Source organism: Lampetra fluviatilis, chromosome 33, assembly GCF_964198595.1.
Source record: "Lampetra fluviatilis chromosome 33, kcLamFluv1.1, whole genome shotgun sequence".
Classification (NCBI taxonomy): Eukaryota; Metazoa; Chordata; class Hyperoartia; order Petromyzontiformes; family Petromyzontidae; genus Lampetra; species Lampetra fluviatilis.
The window spans coordinates 8,179,027-8,205,004 of record NC_136307.1 but is presented as its reverse complement, the minus strand read 5'-3'; the positions used below and the strand labels follow the sequence as shown (position 1 = coordinate 8,205,004).

Genomic DNA, 25,978 nt, shown 5'->3' with positions numbered 1-25,978 from the left:
GCCGGTTAGCGTAACGGATGGATCGGAGAGGAAATTTGGCAGCAGTTCGCAATAGTGGACATCCGTGAAAAAGAGCTTTATCACTCATCGGATTCCTCGAGTATAAATACACATTTTATTATTTTTTATTATTTAGTGTTGTTACTTTTTACGTATATTTTATCCAACCAAACAGAGTAGAAATTGCGGAAAATATCTTTTAATTAGTGTTGTAATCCTCGTTCTCATGAACTGAATGACGTATGTATACAAGAGGAAATTATTTTTCACCGTATGTAGCGAACCGTGATAATCAGAGGTGCAGGGGAAGGACAAACTAAACACAAAAAGGCAGTTCTAAGAAAAAAAAACAGTTTAATGACAACACTGTTTCGCTTCCTGTGCATTCAACAAGCTCCCGTGCACTTGAACAGATGGACGAGGAGGCAGCTGCTGCAGCGGTGTTGCAAATGTCTTTATGAAATATCGGGAAAGAAGAGTTAAAGGTTTGAGTAGTATGTCTTTCCTTTATTGTACAAATGCTGTTTTTTCAGAAACTGAGCGACAGTCGCTCAATGTGTACTTCTGGTCAGATCAACAGTCAGGGGCCGAGCAGAACTGGTGGATAATTTCACAGCTGTTCTCAACCATCGATAATATATTTAATTAAGTTAAGGTAACGTTTAATTTGAGGAAAAAGCTTACATATTTAGCGCAAATGCCCGTTATCGTTAACCGAATAAAATGACTCAATGCAAACTTTCTCTTGGTTCTCACTCGGTTGAAAGGGAATCGAGACACGTTTTGCAGAAGTTGTTTATCGTACATTTCGGGAAGTGGGAGGAAAAAAAAATATCACTTCATGAAATGAACGAGAACACGAATATAATAACACTCTTTAAATTACCCTGGAAATTCTCAGAGTTTCGATAAATCTCTTTTTTTCATTAGGGACAAGCATTCTTTACGTTTGGTCAAATGCCACAAATGAGTGGTTTGGGCACGTGGGAGGAAACCAGAGAACCCATAACAAAACTAATCATGCATACATACGAACGAGATGATAACACTCCAACAACATCTGGCATTCTCAGGCAGGCTTCATCCAAGTTCGAACTAGGCCCAAACCTGCTTAGCTGTGGAGATTCAATGAGATGTGGTATATTTAGGGTGATTTGATTAAATTAATACATTTCATATGTAGGCTTTCACAACGCGTGTTGTGATTCATAATTGGTTTCTTTTGGGTTAGATCATGCAGGTATAGTGTCAAGTTTTCAACTAGAAACCTGCCACCACCCGACAGTCACGTCATGGGCAAATGTGACGATTGATTTTGTTTTCCAGAAAAGCGAGCAACGCTTTTACAACTTTATTCGACACTATTTCCAGCGAAAACATCCAGCATCATCTGGTGTTAACAAAAGCTCGGCAAACAAAAGCTAATAACGGCATAAGGGTCCCGTAGATCCATCATTGTTTCACTTGCTGCACAAAGAGATCCGAATGAACCGGTGACCAGTGAACTAACCATTAGTCAATGGCAGCACACGGGCTTATATTTCGCCACAGTAAATTTTAGAGTCGTTTTTATTTAAATCGGTCTTCATCTTGCATTCCAGTGATCCATTCTCCACACCCGTGGGATGAGGTTGAAATACGAACGCAAATTAATTCACCTGATGCGCGCCGATGTCGTCAGCGTCCACAGCTTGCGCCCGCTCCACCCACTTGAGCACGAACCTACGCCGCGATTCGTACTGCTCCATCAGAGACTCGGCCTGCCGATTCACACAGATGAGGGTTACTGGTCGATCCGTTGGAGATGCGGGGTGGCCGATAACAGAGCACGACACCATTATGCGTGTGTCGACGTGGGGTGGAGGGCTCCAGGCTGACATCCAAAATCCGCCACGTGTGCGCACAACCGTGCTAACCTCCGATTAGCTACGTACGGTGCAAAAGAAGTTCAACATGCATGTGTGCATCATGACCACTTGCGGGGTCACTTACGGCAGCCGCAGGGTACTAAGATTGGGTATTCAATTATTTGCAGTGCTATCCCCAAATGTTCTTCATTGAACTGCGAAAAATTGCAGAGAAATGAATGAATTTTCCAAATGACTCCACTTAAGTGCAATTCTTTTTGTGGATAATCCCGGACAATCGGAATAGAGGCAAGGATAGTAAGAGTTTTTGTGGACCATACAGCTCATGCAGATAACAGGAGTCACAGGTATTAGGTTTGTGGATAAGGGGAGTTCTCTACTGTATGGAGGCAACACTGGATCCATGGACATCAGTCACCCTGCTGGGACACCTGAATATGACACATCAGTGGTATGCGAGGGTTTCCTGATCGGTATGTACATGTGTGCGGGTGAGTGTGACTGTGATCATGTATGAGTATATGTATGTTTGCGTGTGTGTGCGCACGCGATTGAGGTAGTGCAGCGGTTGACGTGCATCACGCCAAAACCGTCGACCCGAGTTCGATTCCAGCTCACAACCAACATCGGTGACGATTATCTGAATGAGTGTCCGGTGCGATGTGTAAACATTGGGAACTGGGGAGCCAAAGGCAGCTGGGCAGGACGATGGCGACCCACCTCGTCGTGTGCCATGACAGCCTTCATGTCGTTGCTAACAGCACTTTCCGCCAAAGTGTGTTCAGGCTATACGGAGGATTTTTGTCTTAATATTTTACGATTCCAAACACAAGTACAACACGTGCAAGAGAAAAACTGCAGTCATATTTTTTCCCCCCAGGTTTCCTCTCAATCTATCCCTCGAATCCAAGATGGCTAAATCAGAAGTGGCTAAACCAAGCGTGGTTAAACTTTTCGGTGAAAAATGTTGAAACTACCAAAACAGAGGTGGGCAATGAGCTACAGTAGTAGTCTAACAATAATCCATGGAACGACCAGGAAAGAAAGAACACAGCTGATGGGTAAAATAGCAAAATATACAAAAAATAGGTTATAACAGGGTCAAAAAGTGCTGCTCATTTTCTCAATAGGGAGAATCGGCCGCGGGCACTGTCAGCGAGCAAACAACTCACATTTCAGACACCGGTGAAGACAGGACAGGGACTGAGAGGTGGCAGAAATGTGTCAGGCAAAACATTCTATGCAAAAACAGAGATCTTTCCTCCCAGACTCGCGGCGATGCACGAGCGGCGCACTTGCCCTCCTCAGCTTGGCCGTGCGACGCTCCGCCTGGCTCCGCAGGACGTTATACAGCTGCGCCAGGGTGAAGGCGGCTTCGCCCAGGCCCGGCGCCCTCTCCGGATGCTGCCCCTCGTAGTCCTGCATCGCCGCCTCTAGCAGCGCCATGCGCTGGTGCCAGCAGTCCAGCTCGTCCCACACCCACTGCCCGGCACGCACACACGAACGCACCGCAGCGCAACGTCAGCCGCCGTCGCTTTGCGTGTTCCAGGACTCCCGTAAAAAGAGACACCCGAGTGCTACTTCGCCGCGCTTTTTCGCACACAGAAGATGGCCGTCACGAACTCCACTCTGTCACTCGATGATAATAATAAAAGGAGAATATTCAAATACCGTAAAAAAAATTTAAAGTACAAAGTAATTTTTTTTGTATATATAAGTTGTTAAAACGGCTTAAGCAATATGGAAGCTATATGATTTACTCTTTAATGCACCGCACATTATGGTGACTGTTAAGAAACTTGAATGGGGCTCAGGCGGGGTACGTCGATGGAAGGGATGACAGCCGGCGGTCGAGGCTAACGACAGAGATACAGCCAAAAGTGGAAACAAGTCCTGGGGCACGTCCACCGCGAATATGCAGCAATGCAACCAGCTCGCACGTGCAGGTGCTCCATGGATCGTTACATCGCAGAAACATTGGAGGTGATGATGGCTTGGCGAGGCGTTCATCCAGCAGTGGATCGATCGCGGCCGATGATGTTGATGGTGAATGTAAAAATTATATATATTCTACTTCGCAATTCCCCGGGATCTGTGCCATTATCATAAACCTGGCCTGTGATGCAAGACACAGATGCCAGTGACAAGCCGGTGCAGAGACAATTATCATGTCCTGCGGAGATCTATCAAAGCAGCAGCAGCAGCCACCAGTCAGCGATGCCACAGGTGCACCCCACCGCAACCCCATTTAGGGTGACATTCACAGTGACAAGCAGAAATGCATTCGCCCACCGCACGCCAAAGGCAATCTCCAAGGGTATGCCGTGCGGTGTTTATCTAAAATATACATATATTTAAGAACGAGGCTAAAAGAAAACGATGTATTGGCCGTGAAGTTTCATCGCCAGATGAAATAGGAGCGCAGTAAAGAATCCCAAAGAAAACACCAAGAGCCACTCTTAAACGGCTCAGAATCGCTTGCATATTAATTCGCTCCCGCTTTAGCCTTCCATCCTTATTTACTTGATGGGGGGGGGGGGGAACACGTAGCAACATCGCCGCCTACTGGCAGATGATACTCGTCTGTGAAATGTCGCGCCTTCATGATGGAATACTAAATGCAACTAAACTATGATTAAGACTTGATTTGAAGCTTTCGTGACTGTAGGAATCCATACTCTTTGGTTCTTTCAGTAAAGTCACGTAGGTAGAAAAGAAAAATAAATCACGACGTTTCGGGCACAACACAAGCGCCCGAAACGTCGTGATTTATTTTATTTTATACCTCCGTGACTTTACCGAAAGAACCAAAGAGTATAATTATGACTGTTATCCAATCGGGTGACACAGTGGCAGAGTACATGGCTCGCAAAGTCATAACTCTGCGCGTTCCAATCCGAGTCAGGGGGTCGGACTCAGTCCTTCATCGCTACTGGGTCAACAGAATGTACTGGTAGCAGTGTTGTGTGGGGGTGGAGGTGGAGGGAAGTCAACAGTTGTCATTATCTGACAATACTTGTTACTGCCATCGATATGTGCGGGAGATGAGTTCTGCCACGGACTTTTCTTTCAGCTTTCACTCGAGTCAGTCAAGAAACGCGATACCCCCAAACCCACTGTGAAAATGTGACGGGACAAGTGCCGTCTATAAAATGTCGTACGGCGTGTATTAGGCGCATACTGTGTCCATCACTACTGGAAAAATGGGACCCCATCTCTCCGAAGGACTTTGATAAAATTCTGAGAATCATTATCAGCTCCGAGGGAAAAATTGAGGGTCCTTGGTGCTTGAAGGCTAGCGAAACAGAGCCCCTAAAAGCACCCAGGCCAACTCTGATATCAAAACAAGATTTGTTGGCAATCTTTTGCGAGTGTTTGTGCATTATATTATTCGACCCTGAAATGTAATAAATGGCTTAGCTGCAGTTTCTGAATCCCATTCGTACAATTAATTACAATATACAGCTCAACATCGCTTTTGGGGTATGGCAAACACTCAAAACAAATCAATGTATGTATTCTATTACAGGGTCCCACCGAGCGAGATCCAGTATCAGAAAAACAAAGCCTCTTTACGAGGACAGTTTAATAAATAAAACGTCAAAATACAAACCATCCACGCAGCAAGGGTTTGCTGACGTCCAATGCCAATTAACGTTGCATCTGCCAGTGAATTCTTCTACCAGTGATGCGGATTAAGCGTCGTCCTTGCCTGCAAATCTTTCATGGCTACGGCGATATGCGTGGCCTTCGTCTCCAGCTTTCGCGCGATTCTCTGCAGTCCCTCCTCGATGTCGCAAATGGAGCTTTCGAACTCTTTTAAGGCACCACTCCACTCCTGCCGTCAGTGCCACCGTTTGCAATGTGAGAAAGGACAACACCGTAACTCAGAAATCGAAGGACTCCTATTTCGGACAACGAGACTCTTATTCGGACGTTGACATTTGTCCGAGCCATAAGTTAGGATTGTTTTTCTTTTCTTATATGTGTACGTTAAAATGTATCTTAAAATGTTGAAATTGGCACAGAATCTGACAACGGGGGGGGGGGGGGGGGGGTGGGGGGGGGAATGTGTTGAATTTAAAGTTCATGTCCGTGGTTTACAAAATGGGGTTTATTATTACTACTGGAACCGGTGATTTCCGCGAATTCACCGCGTGTGCTGGCTCGGTCATAGACCTACCGAGCAATAGAATGACATCCAGCAAATGGGCAAGATGAGTTAACGTTGGTGGTTTGGGTATGGGTGGCGGGGGGGGGGGTGATAGAGTATATTCATATTAACAATGCAAGAGTGAATTTCATACCATGCCTCCATTATATATATTTTATATGGTGTCATGAACAAAAAAATTTAAGTACAGGGATGTGTTCCCCCTCATAAATATCAGAAAATTGCCACGATCCATTGCTGGCAGAATCATAAGAACCGCTGTTCGCCACTAAGTGGCGGTGACGTCACCACGGAGCTAGTGCCAGATTAGGTACACACACACATAGTGTGTCCGATGACAGGTAAAGAGTGTCGGTCAGTGTTAAATTTGTTCACGGAATTAGTGACAAAAATATTCGTCAACATTTTTTTTATATTTATAAATTCAGTCAAAGATGACTGTGAGCCAACAAACATCATGAAGTGGGACGTTGGCCACAACTTGCTGCCCACCAAAGAGCGAAGCGTGATTCGACTGCAATGAGACGAGTTAACGAGTCTGAATGAAGGCTCAGATGAAGAGAATATAGTTATTAGAGACTGCAGTGACTAGATGGCCAAACATGGTAATTGGCAATGTATTTACTTATAAAAATTTACTCAGAATTGACTCGCAATAATATGATGGGGGTGGTAATCGCACTCCCCTCACGCCAACATTTAATACAAAAGCGTGGACTAAACTTTAACTGCTATAGGCGACCAGATTAACAGAACGACCAAACTGAAATCCAGAGTCTTGGCTGTTACGTCAAAGATTCCTGGTTGAATAGACGAAGAGAATGGCGAAATAAAATCCACAGACAGAGACTTGACTACAGCTCCGCAGGTTGCCGTCGGCTGGACTTAAGAGGCCAGTAAACTAAGATTGTAAAGAGAAAACGGCTAAATTGGCACTGCTGTAGCCGGGAGCAGGAGGATTGGGGCCCTCACCTTGGCGGGCAAGTAGGGTTTTGGCTCCACCTGGTGGTGTCCGCCGACCCACGCCGTTGCCAGCCAGCTCTCGCACGAGTCCTGGTACCCTCCCGGTGATGGGGGCAGCCCACCGCCTTCTTCGGCTTCCACATTCAAACCCTAAAACACACACACACACACAAAGATCCCCTGTAATGAACCCAACTATCAAGGCCGGCCACGGCACACTAAGGGTGCGGGTGACCAGCACCACACCCGACCGCCTTTTTCTCTTCAGCGGCAATGTTTACACACCGCACGTAGATTCTCATTTGAGTCCGAGTTTAACTAGGGGAGGCCCAGGAGCGGTTCAGATCATCGTCGTTGTTGACTGTGAGAGGGAATCGAACCTAGGTCGCCGGGGTTCGTAGCGCAGCGTGCTGACCGCTACACTATCACTTCCCACATACACGCGCACACACAAAAATACAAAGATCCCCCGTATAGCGTTAACAGACTTTAGGGGCAAGTGCTGTTAGCGAGAACCTATGAAGGCCAGAACAGCATATGAGGGAGTGGGTGTCCAAGCACCATGCCCGACCGCCTTTGTCTCCCTTGTGGCAATGTTTTTACGCACCACACCAGGTACTCATTTGAGGCTGAGGCAACCTAGGGAAGGCCCAGAACCGGTTCAGATAATCGTCACCGGTATTGGCCGTGAGCGGGAATCGAACCTCGGTCGCTAGGGTCGTAGCGCAACGCGCTAACCGCTACACTACCGCTCCCCACTACACACACGCGCAGATTACCCCACACCCCGTCATTCAGCCAGACAGACTGTGGAGGGCAAAGCACTGGGCGGTGGCGGCCACCCACGTAGGCTGACTTTAGTGCTGTGGGCTCCCTCCCTCCCTGCCAGTAGCTGCTACACTTCCAGAAGCGCCGATGCTTGTGCACCGCCACGATGGCAAGATGTTAACTGCCTCGCCTGGTTTACAGGAGGTCGTGGGTTCGATCCCTACCCTGATGCCTGCTGTATATTTGGAGTCTGCATGTCCTCTCCTATCTGCATGGCCGCATGAATTTTTCCCTCCAGGTCCTCCGGGTTTTCCCTCCATAATTAGAATCCTGTGTTTAGAGTATTTGGCTGCTATAAATGTCCACGTGACAAACCACTTTGGTGGGCTATCATGTCGCTTCTGAAAAAGTGCTATACAGCTCAGTGGACCTTACCGGGTAAACTAAAATAGTTAATACAGTAGCAGTTAGTTATACATCCTACCTGCTGCAGTCAATTTCATATGGGTCAACATACCAAGGGGAGACCAGACAGTTGCGTTAATGCCTAGATGGCAAATGAATGGATTACCTATACAGCTCGTGTCATTATTATTGGCTTTTACTTTAGTTTCCAACCTTATCTATATTGTGAGTATAGTCATTCTTGATTTGTCATTGCTATTATTATAGGTTTTTACTGTATTATTCCAATTAGATTATATCGTTATGTCCAAGTTGAGTTTTTTTTAAGTATTGGGCTTTGAGATATTTCAATAAAGGCTTTTAAAATAGAGATTTTTACTTTAATAATTATTCTATTAAATGAAGATTATTACATCAGTCAAATGGATCGTTACATCGCAGAATCGTGAGAGGTGGCGACGGCTGGGGAAGGCCTTTATCCACCAGTGGATTGAGCATGGATTTGATTAATCATCATCATCATCTACAGTCCTGCTTATTTTACTTGCTTGAAATCAAGGGAGGTTGGGAGCGGTAATGCAAAAGAGTGAAGTATGGTGGAACAACCCCCTACTACCAAACAAGCATGGGGTGCGCCCTTCATCGAGTAGTGGAATTACAAATGGCTTTGCATTGTTACTATAATTACGGATTCTGGTAAATAATAAACATTGCATCATGGCTTTATTTCATAAGTCATAACAAATATTTGATAAGAAGAACATGAAAGAAGTGAAAGACAAAAAAGCCTAAACAAATCTGGCTGTTGTTTTGGAGATGGTCCCCAGATACAGACAGTGTCCTGTGTTCAATGTGTGAAGGAGGCTGTGGAATGTCAAGGCGAGTTTTGTTGTTATCGAGTGGTTTCTCGGCCAATTCTGTGGACAGTCTCTCACATAAGCGGGCATCTTTTACGAAAAGATAAACATGCTTTGCCACTTTTTTTATGGGGACATTTGAAAGATTGGAAACATTTCCATATTTACACGATTACACAATAGCCTTCAGAGCCACGCTTTTACCCAGGGCTGCCTCGACTTTTCACTTACCCCCAAAATTGCTCGCAAATGCCGGCAAGCGGTACGCGGGTGTTATATCACTTTAATTGCATAGGGCTCGAGCAGCGCACAGATTGCAACACATTTCGTAGAAGGAGTAAAATCGGCGCACAAAACACAATTTATTTTGCTACAAACGCCAAGCTAGATTCGATAAATAAAAAAGCGGCATATGGTTCGAATAACGACGCAACATAAAAAAACAACAGACATCCCTCCGCCGAAAAACATCGAGGGCTTCTTGCGGAAAATTAAAAGCACTCAAGCCGGCTGACGTGGGCACACAATGTACGCACTTACACGGCAATAATCTAACCCCACCGTGCCCCATCCCTCCTCACCCATTTCTTTTTTTACGAGAGCCTTCGCTCAATCTTGAGCGTGGGCGAGTTTTTCACATCCGTCGTCAGGGGAACCTGGCGACGGGGGTTATTGGCCTTGGCGTGCATCTCCCCCCCCACCCCGTGCTGAGGGACTGAGCTGTGTGACGTGGGGGGGTCATTAGGGTGCGTCTGGTCATGACTGCCGATAGGTGAATGCTCTTAAAAATAAACACTTTGAAACAAAGCGTTGCTGTTTCACAAACTCTCGCTCTACTTCTCAGGAGGACAGAACATGAAAGCAGAGTATCTACTCATTATTATTGTTTTTGTCTATCCAGTCCCCCTCGTTACGACGAGGGGAGGGAGAGGGACAGGCCGCTGGCTACACACCCCCCCACCCAACCGGGTGCTGCACCTCGCTCCAGGAAAGCGGCAGATCATTGGGCTGGCCGTTCTCGGTGCAATCTTAGGGAAACGTGGGAACGCCGAAACGTTGTAATCAGCCAAAATTACACGGTTGCTTCATAAAAAACAATCGTGCTGTACGCTGACGCAACGAGGCCTAACGACTCCGTTAGCACTGAAGACGACAGAGTCAACAAACAAGCGGGCGGCAGGGTAACTGCGCCAATTATTGCGCCTGTCGCAGAGCCAGATCACGCAGACTCAACGGTTCAATTCCCACATTGACCCAGAATTTTTCTTTATTTCTGCGGACAGCCAGAATATGCCATCTGCTATAAACTGGTAGCCCTCACACTCACATCATTGGCCAGATTCATAGCTCAGTGCTCCGACCCACTTTGCCACCTTATCATCTTGCATAATAATGCACAGTAAGTTCACCCTGCAGGCATCAGGTTAGGGTTTAAAGGACACATACCATGAACTGACGTGAGACATGCCATAACATGATGAAAAAAAAATATCTTGCCTAACTGCTGTGTGATTGATTTCATAAAAGATCCATATTCTTTTGTCGACGTCGCATTGAATGAATGGCATGTACATACACATTTGCAGAGCGTCGCATAGTTTCTGGAATGCAGATAGGTGGGGACAATCCTATATTGTGTTGATTTTTTTACAAAAAATGTGAATAAGGCTGCATAGCATCCAGAGGAAGGTGTCGGTACTCCCACCTCTTAACAAGACGTCTGGCCAGCGTGGAAGAGTAGGCCAAATACCCTCTAGAGCAGGTGTCTAAAAGATCTCTCTCATGGAGGCCCTTCCACCAGCAGTGGTATGCACGAGCAATTTCAAGGCTGCACGCTTGAACTTTTGCCGGGCAATTGGCCAATTTTCAACAGCCTGATGAATCTCAACTATTCCAGTGATCCATGTAGTATCTCTATCACGTGCACAAACTCCACCAGCCCCAGCCACCGAAATGCTTGCAGCACAGCGATCTTGTAACATCCATGTCCTGTATTTGTGCAACTTGCATTATTAAATTAATACGCTTGTTTTGCCAATGAAAGCCTCACCCGAGTCTCAAGTCTCCTGCCAAGTTTTTCGCAGTAGGAAGCAATGCTGCTATGTGTAAATCCCAATTGAGACATTTACAGATATTTTTTTCCAATTTTCTTATTCTCTGGCCAATACCAATTAAATCGTGTTTTTTTTGGTTTTACCATGGGAAGAACCCGTATAACTAAGAATGTTTGCGATCGTTGGTACATGCTCAGTTTCTTTGCCCTTCCCACCACACCATAAAAAGAAACCATAATTAATATACAAAACAGGTTGGTAAACACCCCTTGCACATAAAAGTTGTCATCAGTAAATACGGAGGACTACTCACAGGTTCCGACTGGTCGCTGTAGGTGGATGGCGAGGGCAGGTGAGTTGTCACCTGCACGCGACTGTTACCGCAACCGCCACGGCCTGTAGTTTGTCCTCCCCAGTCCATCGACCCTGCCATTTATGGCCACTTCCGCCACCACAACCCTTCACTTCACTATCCCCCCCCCCCACCTTATTATTTTCCTTCTTCACCGGCAGAATCTCCGGGGCCCCCCCCCTAACCCACTCCACCCCTAAGACCCAGTCTCCAGCAACCCTCTCAGTCCAGTTCAGCCCCCACCCTCCCCCTCGTGTCTTCGCTCGATTCCTCCCTTGGAGATTGAAGAGAAAACCACAGGCGGCGTTCCCTCGTCACCTGTCAATTTGCCAAGAGGCGACAAAAAGAGAAAGGGCGAGAAAGAGATGTTGACATTTATATATTTTTTTCAATTAATCTGTGCATGTCACGCAAAAGCTGCGACAGCCACAGAGCTTCGACGAGAAACCGCAGCGCCTCTGCTACAAGTACGAAGGTTCCAAGGGTAAAAGTAAAAAGGTTAACAAGAGAACGCAGACATTGTGAAAACAACCACCAAATGAGAATTGGCAGCAGGCAGTTCCCTCTAAAGAATGTGCGGCTTTGGAACCGGCTCAAACGAAGTAAGCAATACACACGAGTTGCCACACAGGCTTAAAAATCAACCCCGCCGCAAAGAGCTGTATGATTTCATTGAAGCGATTGTTTAATTGGGTTTGTACACAATATGCAACGGACGCATCGTGCAGAATTGTTAAGTGTTCTTAAATAACATGTTTTATTTTTTTTCATACGTAGGCTTTCATTTTTGTGTGGGATAATGTAAATGTTTAGAAAATAACCCTCCACCATGAGACAAAGTAAAAAACAAATAAAGCTGTTACTTCATGGGCAAATGTGTTAATTGATTTTATCAGCAAACTTGGACGTTGAAATTCAACCGAAAGTTTCCTTGCCTGTCAGCATTTATTTACGTGTAATTCTCATCCAGTGACCAGCATGGTGAAGTATGGCCTAACGATCCCTACGACTGATATGGTGTGGGGGAGGCCATCATCCAGCAGTGGACTGACAAAGGGCTGCAATTAATTTCTATTTTACATACGAGGTATAATTGTTGAAAAAATAATTTAGCATATTCCATGGGTCTTTCGGTGAAGTCACGTAGATAGGTTCAAAGAAAATAACAAAAAATAACAAAAAACTACGACGTTGCGATCGAAACTATCTACGTAACTTTACCGAGAGAGCCATAGAATATGGATTCCTGCAGTCACGAAAGCTTTAAGTCAAAATAATTTAGCATTTGGCCACAACCAAATTTAACCGATTGGCCTTAGGTCAGAGACCACTATTGGATTTAGAGCCAATGCTGTGTACAGCTAAAAATATATATTTACATATTTCTAGATTTGATGCTTTCGTGACGGCAAGGATTCATATTTTTGGGTTTTTTCGGTAAAGTCATGTAGGTAAAAAATTTAAATTATAATTACTAAAAGTAAAATAAAAATAAAATAAAAATCATTTTACTTTTATAAATTTTAATTTTTTACCTACGAGACTTTACCGAAAAAACCCAAGAATATATATCTACATACTCTTTGGTTCTTTCAGTAAAGTCACGTAGGAATAAAAGAAAATAAATCATTGTATTAAAATAAATCATTTTATTTTATAGCCGTGACTTTACCGAAAGAACCAAATAGTATGGATTCCTGCAGTCACGAAAGCTTCAAATCAAGATTAAATATATCTACACTCAAAGAAACAGACAAGAGCACGGTGCTGGAATCCTTCGCTCGTGCCACTGCTGTCAGGAGGGCCTCCGCTAGAGGGAGTCCCTCTGGGCGAGACTTTCCACCGACTATTCAACAACCTCTTCCAAAACGTTCAGCCAACATTGGCTGAACATCTTGGAAGAGGTGGGACTATCCACCCTTCCCCCCACCGCATGAAACCTGCCGATTCACCAACTGTGGTCACACACCCTCTTGATGCCGCTGGTTGGACGAAGGTGACGGTGGGAAGGGAGGGAGGGAGGGTGTGGGATTTCATGAACATCCCCCATAAAAAAATAGAAAAAAAAATACTTAAGCGTATATAAAACATCTATACTTTTCTGTACACGTAATAGCATATAAATATCTACACTTCAAGACATGCGCGCTATGTTAAGGGTATTTTTCATTTCACGAAAATCATTGCAGAACTTTGTTTTTACCCTATTAACAACGGAGCAACGTACAAAATCAGTTGTTGATTTATTTGCTTTTTTAATTAACAAAAGACAGGGGGGCTCGGAAAGCGTGGCCCAGCTCGGGAAGCAATGTGACCTGCTGCCCCCGGAATACTTGCGGCGTCAACCACTGGCAAGAGAAGCACTTCTCGTGCGTTTCAGACGATTCCCCCAGGTACTCCTAAAGCTAAGTGAAATTACATACAAAAAAACAACGCTCCGATGTCCGTATTTTCCTTGTGCAAAGGACACGGATCACACGGCTTCGCTTTTGCGGTCAGAATAAAACGAGCGGTTGAGCAAAACGGCGTGTGTGTGTGTAGAGTGCCGGCAATAAATGACAAAAGGATGGCCGTTGTGTGGCTGGAAATGCTATATGCCCAGAGAGATTGTAAAGCAGCACACTGTGCTTTTGTGAGAGAGAAACTGAAAATAAATCGTTGCACTGCCAAGCAAGATCATGCGTTTTGTAGTGCTACCCCGACAAAAGCTTATGTACAATCACCTCTCTCACCATTGTTGGGTCCATAGCTCCCAGCAAAGGCTTACTTTTAAAAGCAAGCAAAAAAAAACACTCATTTCAGTCTATTGAAATCGCGATTGAATGGCACTTTAATTAAATTGATTTGCTCGGTAATTAACAGCCGCACGTAGCTCATAATCGAAGAGTGAATGTTTTATTTTTTGTTTGGTAGCAGCTCTTAAATATATTCAGCTCTTGTTCACGAAATACTTAAGCACAACGTCTACAAATACGAATTGTATTTACGACTGCCACGATGACTACGTCAATGACAAGTACTGTTATCTCCAAAGCCACCCACCTTATACATAGAATTCTGCTTATCAGGGGGACATGGGCGTTATGTAGTTCAGTAACATTTGTTATTTTTTTAAAAATCCACTTTAACACGAAACTATTTTTTAAAAATCCACTTTAACACTATGATATTCGGTGATGATGCATTGACAGTGGTGCACAAGCACAATTAAACAAACTCAGTCAACCAGTCCCTCCAGAAAAACGCGATTATGCGATCGCAAGATTTCACGCAAAATCAGCCAAAGTCCGCATATTTATGCGGGGGGGCGCGTTTTTTCAAATACGCCGCACTTTCGCCGCATAAATTGCAGATTTCCGCGCGCAAAATATGCGGGCTTGCATGATTTCATAATCCCCGCATTTTCGTTGCAAAAAGTCACATATATCTTAGCAGAAAGTTGAAAAATGTTGCGTTTACTTCACACAAGCGCAGCCATTTCCCCTGTTGCCATGGGAACGTTATGAAGTGACGTCACTCATTACGCGACATCATTGAAAAGCTGCAAACCCCGCGATGCCAATGAAACCATGATGAAGCCCGCAAATCTTTCTCATTTGCCAACAAACATAAGCGCAAAAGACCGCGCAAAGCAGTTCCCCAGTGTGTTACATGACAGTGGGGGCAAATTATTTTGCATAGCTACCTCTGTAAAACAGGAAGCACACATTTTATTTTTTAATATTTTATTTATTCATTTTTACAGAAGTTGTAGCATATTCATTTTGTAAAGCAACAGAACTTGTTCGACTCAATGTTTTGTAAGTTTGAGCCATCTGTTTGTTAAGGTCTGAAATAAAACAAGATGAGAACTTAAATATTCCCAGCACTTTCTGTGATGTAGTATGCTTGCTTATCATAGGAAGTAATAAGAAATGACTCTTTACATTAAAGTAGTAGCCTAGTGAATATGGGGGTTGGGGGAATCACTTTTTTTTCTCTTTTCATCAAACCGCAGTTTTTGCAAGTTCCCGCAATTTTTGCAAGTTCCCGCAATTTAATCGCATAAAATTGCATAAATATCCCGCATATTCCATCGCATTTTTTAAGAAAACGTGCCGCATAATCAACGATTTTTGCCCGCAACAATCACCAAAAAACTCCGCGTTTTTCTGGAGGGACTGGTCAACACATTTCGGGCAATGGTCCTTCCTCAGAGCACTTAAATGTTTACGTGCTATGAAGAAGGGCCATTTGTCCATATATTGCTCATATATATTTTTGCCTTTAAGGTAGTGTTGTTGCTGAGCATATGGAGTTGTTTTTGTAAAGATGTTTGAGAGTGGTTGACCGAGGTCAGAGTTCAAGTCCAGGTTTTGACCACCAATGGTGATCGAGGTTCTCAAGCGTAAGGGAGTCTACAGGATCAGCCCGGTTACCGATTAACGTCCGAAAAAAAAGCACCGTGATAAATTAGAGTTAACTTAATTTGGGTAATTTGCACCTCTAAGCATAACAAATCATATCATCAGGCGACAATCTCACAGCAGAATGTACAAGGAAGTGGGACCTCGACCATGTAATGAAAAAAGGTAATGGAGAGTATTTTTAAGAGGTCCTCTCATTATTATTTTTTAGAGCCGTTCTCTAACACGAGCTGCACTGCACTACGAGATTTCCCGATGGATTTTTCATCCCACTTTATTTTTAAATGTAAAAACTGGGACATTTTATAACATTGTATACATTCCGCAAATATAGAAATGTTGCATTACAGTTTAAAGTACAAATTGTAAGAGTCCCCAATATGTAATATATTTTCGACATTTGGTGTTGATAAATTTAGTTTTTTATATCGGACAATGCTATTATGAAGACGCTAGATTTTACAGATGGGGTCTTCCGGTAGGAGTCAATAGTGCGGTTGTACCAGTTCAGTAATTTGCAGCTACTATTCAAACGAAACATTTTGGAAACTTTTTAATGTGATGCTGGCACGCATAGCCGACTCTTTTCAAATGAACGTCACATCATCTACGACGATCGCTGCAAAGCCGATAGCGCATACCTTCCTGGTTCGCACGCCCGCACAGTGGTGACAAGGGCGGTAGAGTCTGGACTCCTCGCTCCTCTGCAACGAGAGGGAAAAGCGCGCTAATCACCCCTGGACATGTCGAGGTGATATGCTTGGGCACTACGCTCATCAAAGCGTATTTTATTAAGCACCCGCAGCATTGTACAGTATCGAAAAGCTAATTTAATGTATTAATTATACAACATAAAATTTGCGGGGGCGGCGGGGGGCAATCCATAACGCTATTAACCGTGTTTGCTTTGGCCCGTTGCCAAGGCATAGCAGGGCAAGCTTGGAAATACCAGCAAATGCAACAAGCCAGATCTTGCAGAGGGCCCACATTACACTTGGCACCCGACCACCACCTCATGCATGTTAATGTCATACTTTATATGCCTATGACCCAGCCACAGGTATTCATTCAGAGTTCAAGTTTCAAGTTGATTTTGTTTTAAATCAGGTGGGAGAGAGCGGAAGAGAGTCTCATTTGCAAGAGTGACCCGAAGTCACCATAATTGCAACACAATTAAAATAATGGACAGCAATAAAGAGAAATCAGAGCAAATGGATCGACAAAAAAAATCGATGTTAAATAGTAGATTCCCTGTAGTGCAGCTTTATTTTTAGACTGATCATAGCTACAATTACAACGTAAGTTACAGAAACATGGCACTGATATGGGGCGACTATTTTACTCTGCTGTAAACAGACGAGGATATATAACGAAACATAATGCACCGCAGTTTTAACCACCTCCACCGTCAGCAAGCTTCAAGTTCCAATTGATAACTCCCCCCAGGGTACATTTCAAAGTTTTATTAAACGCATTGAATGTCCCGCTGACACATGACCATCAACGTGTACCTCACAACATAGCCAAATTATCGTCAACATGATCAAACATTCTAGAATGTTTACACGCACAGAATATTTACAAAAAAAAACACTTAGCTGTAGATACATTACGGAGCACATTTTGGGTCGGTTGCCACACTCTTCAAAAATAAGGACAAAGATCCCGTGTGAACATTGTCGTACTATGACATGCTGGCTAACAGGTAATTTGGAACAATGGTGTGCACTGACGCACGCTACTTAAAGAATCAAACTCGTGTCGAGGGGAACACCCACGTCATGTATGTTCTGTCCATGCTAATTACGCTGCGGGAAGGCCCGGGGGTAGAATGCCACGTGGGGGGCCCATCTTATTCCACCAACCACCGTCCCCGGTTGGCTATGTACGGTGCGAAAGAAGTTCAACGTGCGTACACCTGCACAGAACGGCCAAAATATGACACTGCTCAATGTTTCTGTCGCATTGCTGCCGACGGAACCATCAGGCAAAAAAGTATCGTGTGGATTTGGTCACGTGTAGTGGTGGCGCGCCTTCACAACTTGAGTTTAAAAACCCAGTCAAAGTTAACATTCAGGGCCAAATAACATCCGAACCGGTCCTGGGAAAGTCCCTTCACCAACCCGCACTGGGCCAGCATGGTGAAGTATGGTCGAACAACCTCCGTGGACTGACAAGCCGTGGAGGTTGTTTATGCAAGCAGTGGATTGACAATAAATATTATTATGATAATTTGTTCTAAGTTAAATATGTATATACACTTCAATGTCATCCATAATACATGTCTTTTTGGGTTAGATCGCGTAAATATATGTGTCGTTAAACCCACCACTACCCGACACAGCTAACTCGTTAGTAACGAATTGGCATGTTCTGTTTACCTGACAAACCTTACTAATTGGTTGTGTTGGGTGGTGTTGGGTTTAACGACATGTTTATATATTTACGCTATCGAACCCAAAAAAAAACTCTATTATATAATAAAAACGCACACTAGGCCACATTTTATTTCCCAGACATCTCTGGATTTGAAATTTGTGGCAATTAAAGTCCTTGTTATTGCAGAGGTAATGGGACCCCTTGTTATTGCAGAGGTAATGGGACCCAGGAATGCACTGCCAGGGGAGTCGTGCCTTGTTTGTTCGAACAAGAACAGACCTTTCCATAATGCATTGTGCCAGCAACATTTAATATTACTTTTAATATATAAATGTGTATTTTGTAGTAAAATTGAAAGGGGTTGTCCATTACTCAATAGCTCCTCTTAGGTAACTATTCATATGCCTATTTAATAACTGGTCGTGAGAACATTTAGAAATATTTAATTCTAATCAGACCCTCATGGTGTTAAGTAAATTTTCCAACTCTTATAATATACTCCGTCTCTCCGGACTCTCTGTTTATGTAGTATGACACTTTTCCCATTATGTTTTCCTTTAAGGCCACAGTGTTATTGATGAGTGTCGAGTTTCTCTTGAAATACTCTAAGTTCATTTGACCGCTGCTGCTGCCACAAGTATCGGCTGCACAAAGCACAAAAATAAAACAAAAAAGAATCCATTATATAAAATAATGACATTTTGAAGGGAACAAATTGTTACAGATGTACCACTTACAGCTCCCCCCGAGTTACAGAACCAGGTATGGCTACACTTACCGTTTCATGTAAAGGTAAAGCGGCAGCCCTGCAATTGCTTACTCGTGCCACTGCTGGCGGAAGGGCCTCCACGAGAAGGAGCTCCAGACAGCCCCATCTAGAGGGTATTTGGCCACGTTGGCTGGACATCTTGGAAGGCATAAGAGTAACGCCACTTTGCCCCACCACGCATCTCCTGCTATTCGACTGCGGCGAATGCTGCTGGGTGGACGGAGACGGCGGGGAGGGTGGGGGGATTTAAGAGACTTGGCCTGGTTGTTTCAACTGCCATACCTGGAGATCGAATCAAACCGGCGACCTCTGGATTGCAAGTCCAGTGTGCAAACTATTATACCACGGCAGCATTCCCCCGTGCACTGTACATCGTCTACATTCCCGTGGATACAGGGCACTGCCAGGCTTCTCGGAAACTCTACTTAAAATCGCATCAGACCCAGCTTTTCTTACCACTCCAATGCCTCAACCTGTAGATGTTTGACTCACTCGCAGTGTGACCTACTGAATTACTTATTTAATCCAGGAGGGCCACACGGAGTGATAGGGGCTCTTTTTGCAGGAGGGTTTCTTTCTGCAGTGGTGTATTGTTTAAAGAAGCTTTCAGCCAATCAATCAGTGTTTATTGTTATACAAGTGGGAGAAAACCCACGCGTGCGAGGGGACACTATCCCTGTACATATGGAAACAGATGGCGATTCGTCCACTTTTCTGGACTGCCTTTTACTGGCGAGGCAGGGTATGGCACCTCGACACCCACGGGAGTGGAGTTGTAACAACATTTGTGTGATCCACAAACCCACGCCGCCACAGCGGTGGATGACAAGTATGTGCCACCACTAAACCGTTCTTGTATACAAGTCCAAATTGCATAAGTATACAAATCAACCAGCCAATTCATAATTCAGTTGACCACACCATCAAGCATTCACCCTACAATCAAGACAATCACAAAACCAACCAACCAACTTTCCAGGCAACCAAGGGATCAGCCAACCAACACCACCGGTCAATCAACCACACAAACATTCATCCAATAGTTGTGTGGTTGGTTGTGTGTGTTGTTATCAATGTGCGGTAGTGCAGTGGTTATCACGCTGCACTACGAACCTGGCAACCCGGGTTTGATTGCGGCTCACGGTCAACACCAGTGATGGTCATCTTAACTGGTCCTGGGCCTCCCCTAGGTCGACTCGGCCTCAAATAAGTACCTGGTGCAGTGTGTAAACATCGCCACGAGAGAGACAAAGGTGGCCGGGCATGGTGTTGGCCACCCACCCCTCTCGTGTGCTGTACCGGCCCTTCATCGGTGCTTGCGAACAGCACTTGCCCCAACAGTCTATTCAGGCTATAGGGGGTGGGGGGGTTAGCAACGCGCATTCTGGTATTTTTCAATGCTAGACTCCCAAGCTGCGGACTCAGTTTCCAGGTGAGGGCATTAGCTTTCCGAGCCACTACATTTGCAAGGTTGGTGCCATTGTGCTCATCACCTGTGTGTGTGTAGAGTGGACTGCTTAATGGGCCACAGAGACCAGACTCCTGGCGCCCTTATTGAGGCGTGGTTAGAAATGTATGGCCACTGGCAAAATAGAGTATTTATAAACCATTGTGAGAGGGATATTGCTTGCCACAGTGGTCCATACATATTTTATAGCTGCGCATTAGATGGACGTGAATGCAGGAGATGGATACAGCTTTGTACAGACAATTCTGGTTTATCTGCTCACCTAGGGGTACACGACAATCTTTGCCCTATTATAGCCTGACCGAAGCAATATCGATGGCGTCAAGTGGGTTTTGAAAATACTGTGGTATTGATAACACTTTTAGTCTCCCCCCCTCCACCTCTCCAGACCCCCACGAGTTCATTAAACACGAAGACATTCAGCGATGCTGCACTCTGGCAGTGGTGCACAAACACAATTAACAAACAAAAATAGTAACTCACTCATTAACACTGCCTTAATATAATAAAAATATATATTTGGTCACGTTTCGGAAAATGGCTCTTCTTCATGTGGCACGTGTACTAAAGGCAGCGGTTTTATTTTAAAACCTTGTTTTGCCACCTCCTTTACAAAGTTTGTTTTTCCAAATCTTCTTTTATACAAATTCGTTTGTTCTAATCATCTAAATGTAACTAAAATCGGCACATAATTTGTATCTATTGTATATAATGTAATCAATTCTTACACACAACAATTCAATTTCATCGATTGTATGCATCACTACTGGATGTACTTAATGATCCCCAATAATATTTTATCCCCCAGGAAAGTGTCACTGAGTTTAGAGACTCTGTTGTCAGGAGGGGTTCTGCATTGAGATGTTTGGCCAAATCATTTTTTTTGGCATGTGGGAGGAAACTGGAGTACCCGGAGGAAACCCACACTTATGAAGGTGGTGACACTTTGGAATACCATCTCCTGACTGTCTTGCAGCGCCATAATTAATTTACAAAAATCCCATCCACCTCAATTTATAGTCCTGTTAATCACAACATTGCCTTGTAGATTTATCAAAGAACTGTGGAAGTGTCCATGAAATGGCAGTATCCACGTCACACCAATACACACACACACTCATGAATTGTTACATATTTTGAAAATAAATAAGTTAATAGTCCTTAAACTTTTGTCAACGCACGTCATGTCCCTCAATACACGAACAGCTGGCCCCCTGGGGTGAGAAGACTCTTCCCATATTGAGATTAATAGCAAGCTAGAGGCAACATTCACCTGTCAAACCACATTATCTTTGCTGGAACTTCGAGGCCACTAATCGGAAGGCTTAGCTGGGGCTGACAGCAAAAGGTCAATTTCTATCCCGAGGCTAGGCAGAGCAAGGGTTACTTCCATTATTTAGTATTACTATTTTGTATACTTGTGTGTGTTTATATACATATATACTGATATAAACACACACCAGTAGTTAATTTTGGATTACATTTTTTCAGATATTGGATTTGTGATTTGAGACCCAATATCAGAAATCATTTTGTATTTTCATACTTTTGGAAATGTATAAAATATAGATCGCTTTAAGTGTGTATGCACTACATTGAAAATTGTTCACGTATTTTAAAACACATTTTTTATATTTCCAGCAAGACAGGACTGCAGTTTAAACGTTTATTTTAAACGTATTTTAAGTATTTCATCGTCAACGCGAAGTCCTGCAATAGGACTTTTTAGGAAAGTTCAGAGGAGATATTAATATATTAATATATTGACCAGATTTGTATTTCTCGAATTGATCCAAAAACCAGGAACATATCCATAAAATACAAGTTAGTACAGTTTACAAAAAAATCCACAAATATGCACATAAATTCGAAATTATGTAAACTGGTATTACATATATACTGCTATTGTTATTAATGACACAAAAAATGCAATACTGAAAGCAAGAAAAAAAACTGCTTCCAACACCTGCTTGGAATAGTTTCCAATTGTTAGTCAATCAATATTTAACCTGTATGGCTCTTCACTACAGTACGTAACAATGAAGTAGATAAACATCTGCAAACATTGACTTTCGGAAACCAAACAGATAAATTACAGCAGAGGTGCCCAGAGGTTTCTTGAGACTTGGTGCAGATTACCACTGGGTGACCCCCTTATTCATTAGCAATAACAACAATCCAAGAACGGTCGTAGGGGTCTCCATTTTGTGCGAGATCCAGGGAAAATGTTCCTCGAGTACCCCCCCCACCTCCACTCTGGGCGACCATGGTTTACAATGTCATGGCTACTTTCCCGCACCTTCGATTAGCATGGTTGGCTACGTACGGTGCGAAAGAAGTTCAACATACGTACTTGGATGGATGGTTCAGTGTCAAAAACAACTTCAGGAATCAAGTCCTCAACAGTATTTCCACTGGTGGCACTTTTTTTAAAAGCATATCAACTTGGTGGCATTAGCCCAATAAGATATTTAAATAAAAAGACGAGTAATAAAAAAGCTTGCCTACCCATGGATTTATGTAAGTTTCCAAAATGTATTCGTCTTTAGGAGGTATTTTAATTTAGCGTTACGGAAGCTATTTCCATGCCAACGTTTTGGCAAGGTTTGGGCAACCCTTTGATCAACGTGGCCTGTTTTAATAGTGTAAAGTCCCTGATAAAAACGCAACTTTACACGAAGGTTTGGTTCACAGTGGATCATCTTGACAACACTTAAACCCCCCCCCCCCCCCCGTGTTAAGGACACAGCAAATGCGGAAACACTTTCAACCTTAAATGGAGAAGCATTTGAAAGATCATAATAATTGATGATGTGATTTTATGATACTCGGTTTTGGGAATAAACTAAGGAGTCACATTGTGGGGACTTCAATGTAATTTACACAGCAAAAGGGTGCCCTGGTTGAGGGCTAATTAGTTAATTGAAACGTAAATACAATGAGAAAGAAGACCTTCGGGTCTTTTTCTTGGACTTTATCCTGTCAACGAAAAGTAGGTCACAGCTGCTGCCTATTGTACGTACATGTCAGCACGCTAGCCGTCAGTGTGGATTCGTGAAGGTGAGCACCAAAGGCCGCGGGGAGCATAGTGCAGTGCAACAATTGATATTGTTGCATTGCCATCTACAACCCCAGAGCACGGCCCCACACAGCATGCAAGTGCTATCCAGGCTCAAACCTGCTTGGCTTTCGATATTGGACTGGACCAGGTGCATTCTGGGCGAGTTCGTTAATCACAAAGATTCGCTTACTATTCAATGTCTACTCGGCAAAAAAGTCAATCCGAAAAAACTAATCGTTGGTAAACTTTATAGAGAACAAAAATATGTAGTTTATGAGCACCAAAGTGTAAAGTGTTAATTCCCACGATGCGCTCTCAGCTCTGAATAAGACCGATCGCCCAAAACGTCTGAACGCGACATGTTCTGTTACAATGCTGCGTTAATGATGTGTAGTTAGTATGCAAGTGGTTCTAAAACTAAACACATTTTGCTCTGTACCCCTTGACACTGTACACGTACGATGTCGGTTAAAGCACAAACTACATCTTAGGATAGTCACATGATTATTATTGGACTATGTTAATCACTACGTAAATATCCAGACATGTTATACTGATACCATCACACATTGTCTACCGGATCAATACAGATCTAGCAGGTTATATACGAGTGAGTATGATGTCAAAGGAATTTAAAAACATTTGACTATTACCAGACATTTTCTGAGTACGGTGATTTCTGTAATTGCGCAGTTCATTCAACGTTTTCATTTGTTACATTCGTGGGAAAATCATTGCTTTAACAATACTTTATAAACAACTTCCACGGGAGATGACGAGAGCTTATAAAAAAGTTCAACTTACGTTTAAAAAGAAAGGTAACCCGCCACCGCATTACAAGTAACCCACCAGCATAACATCGCTTACTTGGATCGGCACAACACGCGACACGGATGAACAAACCAGTGGACAAGTTTGTGACAAATGCGTGCGGGTAGCCGTCCTTAAAACCTTACTTACTTTGTATCCGTGATTCTTCCACGCCCCAAGGAATTTATCGCATCCGCATTTCGCCGACCGTGGCAAGCCCGATGGTGCCAGCCTCCGACCGCTCCAACGTAACCCAACGTCCTTCCGTTTGTAACTCAACGTCCCTCCGGTGGAGTATTGCCCGCACGTCTGACAGGAGGCCGATGACTGCGACGACGATGACGATGGCACGGGTGGGGTAAGCGAGCTCTTTTTATCCCAAAAGGGGCTGCCTCGGGATGGTGAATTGGCAAGAGAATCTGAGTGGAGGAGAAACTTGCACACGCGAGTCGCCAGCTACTGGTTTTTTTTTGTGTGTGCCAACGGTCAGAGTGGGTGGAACCCAGGTGAGGGAAGGGCAAGCCACAAAGGCGTAATTTTACGAAAAGCCGCGTTCAAAACTCCGCCCTTGGCTGGACACGATTGGTAGGATCGAGAATGCCAAGTTGTGACTCGGCTTGCCGGACAGGTTATGCCTGTCGGTCGCAAAATGCAATTTCAAGCTGCTCGTGCTTGCCGCGGGCTATCACATGGTTACCCGATGGCCCAATGAACGAGTGCTTTGTTATCATCGCGATCTCTCCCGCGATGTCCCAACGTGCCAGGTTGTCTTCGCGTGCAACGCGCTTGTTGCCTGTCTTCACAGCTTAGGTTCGGGGGTGCTAAAACTGTGTGTCAAACGGTCAAAGTACAACAGCACAGTGCTCACGTTAACTTGGCCACACTCGAGTGGGCCCTCTGCGTCGCCTATCGAACCAGAGACGGTGGCGAACGTCGCTCCCACCTGGCACAAATTAGATCGCCTGGGAGTGCTATTATCTCCCTCGCCTGGTACGCAGGAAGGTCGTGGAGTTTGCACGTTCTCCCCGTGGACGCGTCCATTTGTCTGCGGGTCCTCCCGGGTTTTCCCCCTCCACGTTTAGAAACATCCATTTAGAGCATTTGGCAGCTGATTAAAAAAAACATCCCCGCGTATGACAAGCGACTTCGTTGAACTATCATTTGTGGCCAGGTCGCTTCTGAAAAAGAGCTATACAGCTCGGTGAGCTTTACCTGGTAAATAAGTAAAATAAAAACCGTATTCCCTCTGTCACTGCACTGCTGGAATATCGGCGTCGGTGCCATCCTGTAAGAATCCAAAGATGTTGAAATCACACTTTAACATATTCCCCGGTGCCTCTGAAGCTTTTTTTATTATAAGTTCAACGTGTGCGAATTATAAATGTAATAACGAATGAAAGAATGTCGAATAAACGAAAAGTGCAATGAGGGAGTGGTGTCACAGCGGTGCAGTGGTTAGCACATTTTGCCGTGAAACTTGACCCCTGGGTTTGATTCCTGGCCACGGCTAACAATCAGTGGTGAGTGACATCTGAGCCTGATCTTGGTTCACCAACCCATTCTGACCAGCATGATGAAGTAAGTCGAAACTAGACTCCCATGATTGACAATGGGGATACCTTCATTCAGCCGTAGATTGACAGA

General features: G+C 44.2%; 1 protein-coding gene across 3 annotated transcripts in view; it reads right to left on the bottom strand.

Annotated features, from left to right (window-relative positions):
- LOC144944024 (uncharacterized) overlaps window positions 1–24,892 on the bottom strand; it is a 62,398-nt gene extending 37,506 nt beyond the window's left edge. For 2 of the 3 annotated variants that reach the window (XM_078872029.1, XM_078872031.1), the window contains exons 1-7: window positions 24,485–24,892; window positions 16,489–16,551; window positions 11,403–11,759; window positions 7,015–7,155; window positions 5,581–5,706; window positions 3,168–3,350; window positions 1,659–1,760 (exon numbers count right to left, since the gene is read on the bottom strand). In XM_078872029.1, the coding sequence (XP_078728155.1) occupies window positions 1,659–1,760; window positions 3,168–3,350; window positions 5,581–5,706; window positions 7,015–7,155; window positions 11,403–11,522 (672 nt within the window). In that variant the 5' untranslated portion in view covers window positions 11,523–11,759; window positions 16,489–16,551; window positions 24,485–24,892. The remainder of the gene's footprint in view (window positions 1–1,658; window positions 1,761–3,167; window positions 3,351–5,580; window positions 5,707–7,014; window positions 7,156–11,402; window positions 11,760–16,488; window positions 16,552–24,484) is intronic. The other variant, XM_078872030.1, reaches the window with a different exon arrangement.
- Window positions 24,893–25,978: the final 1,086 nt, after the last annotated feature.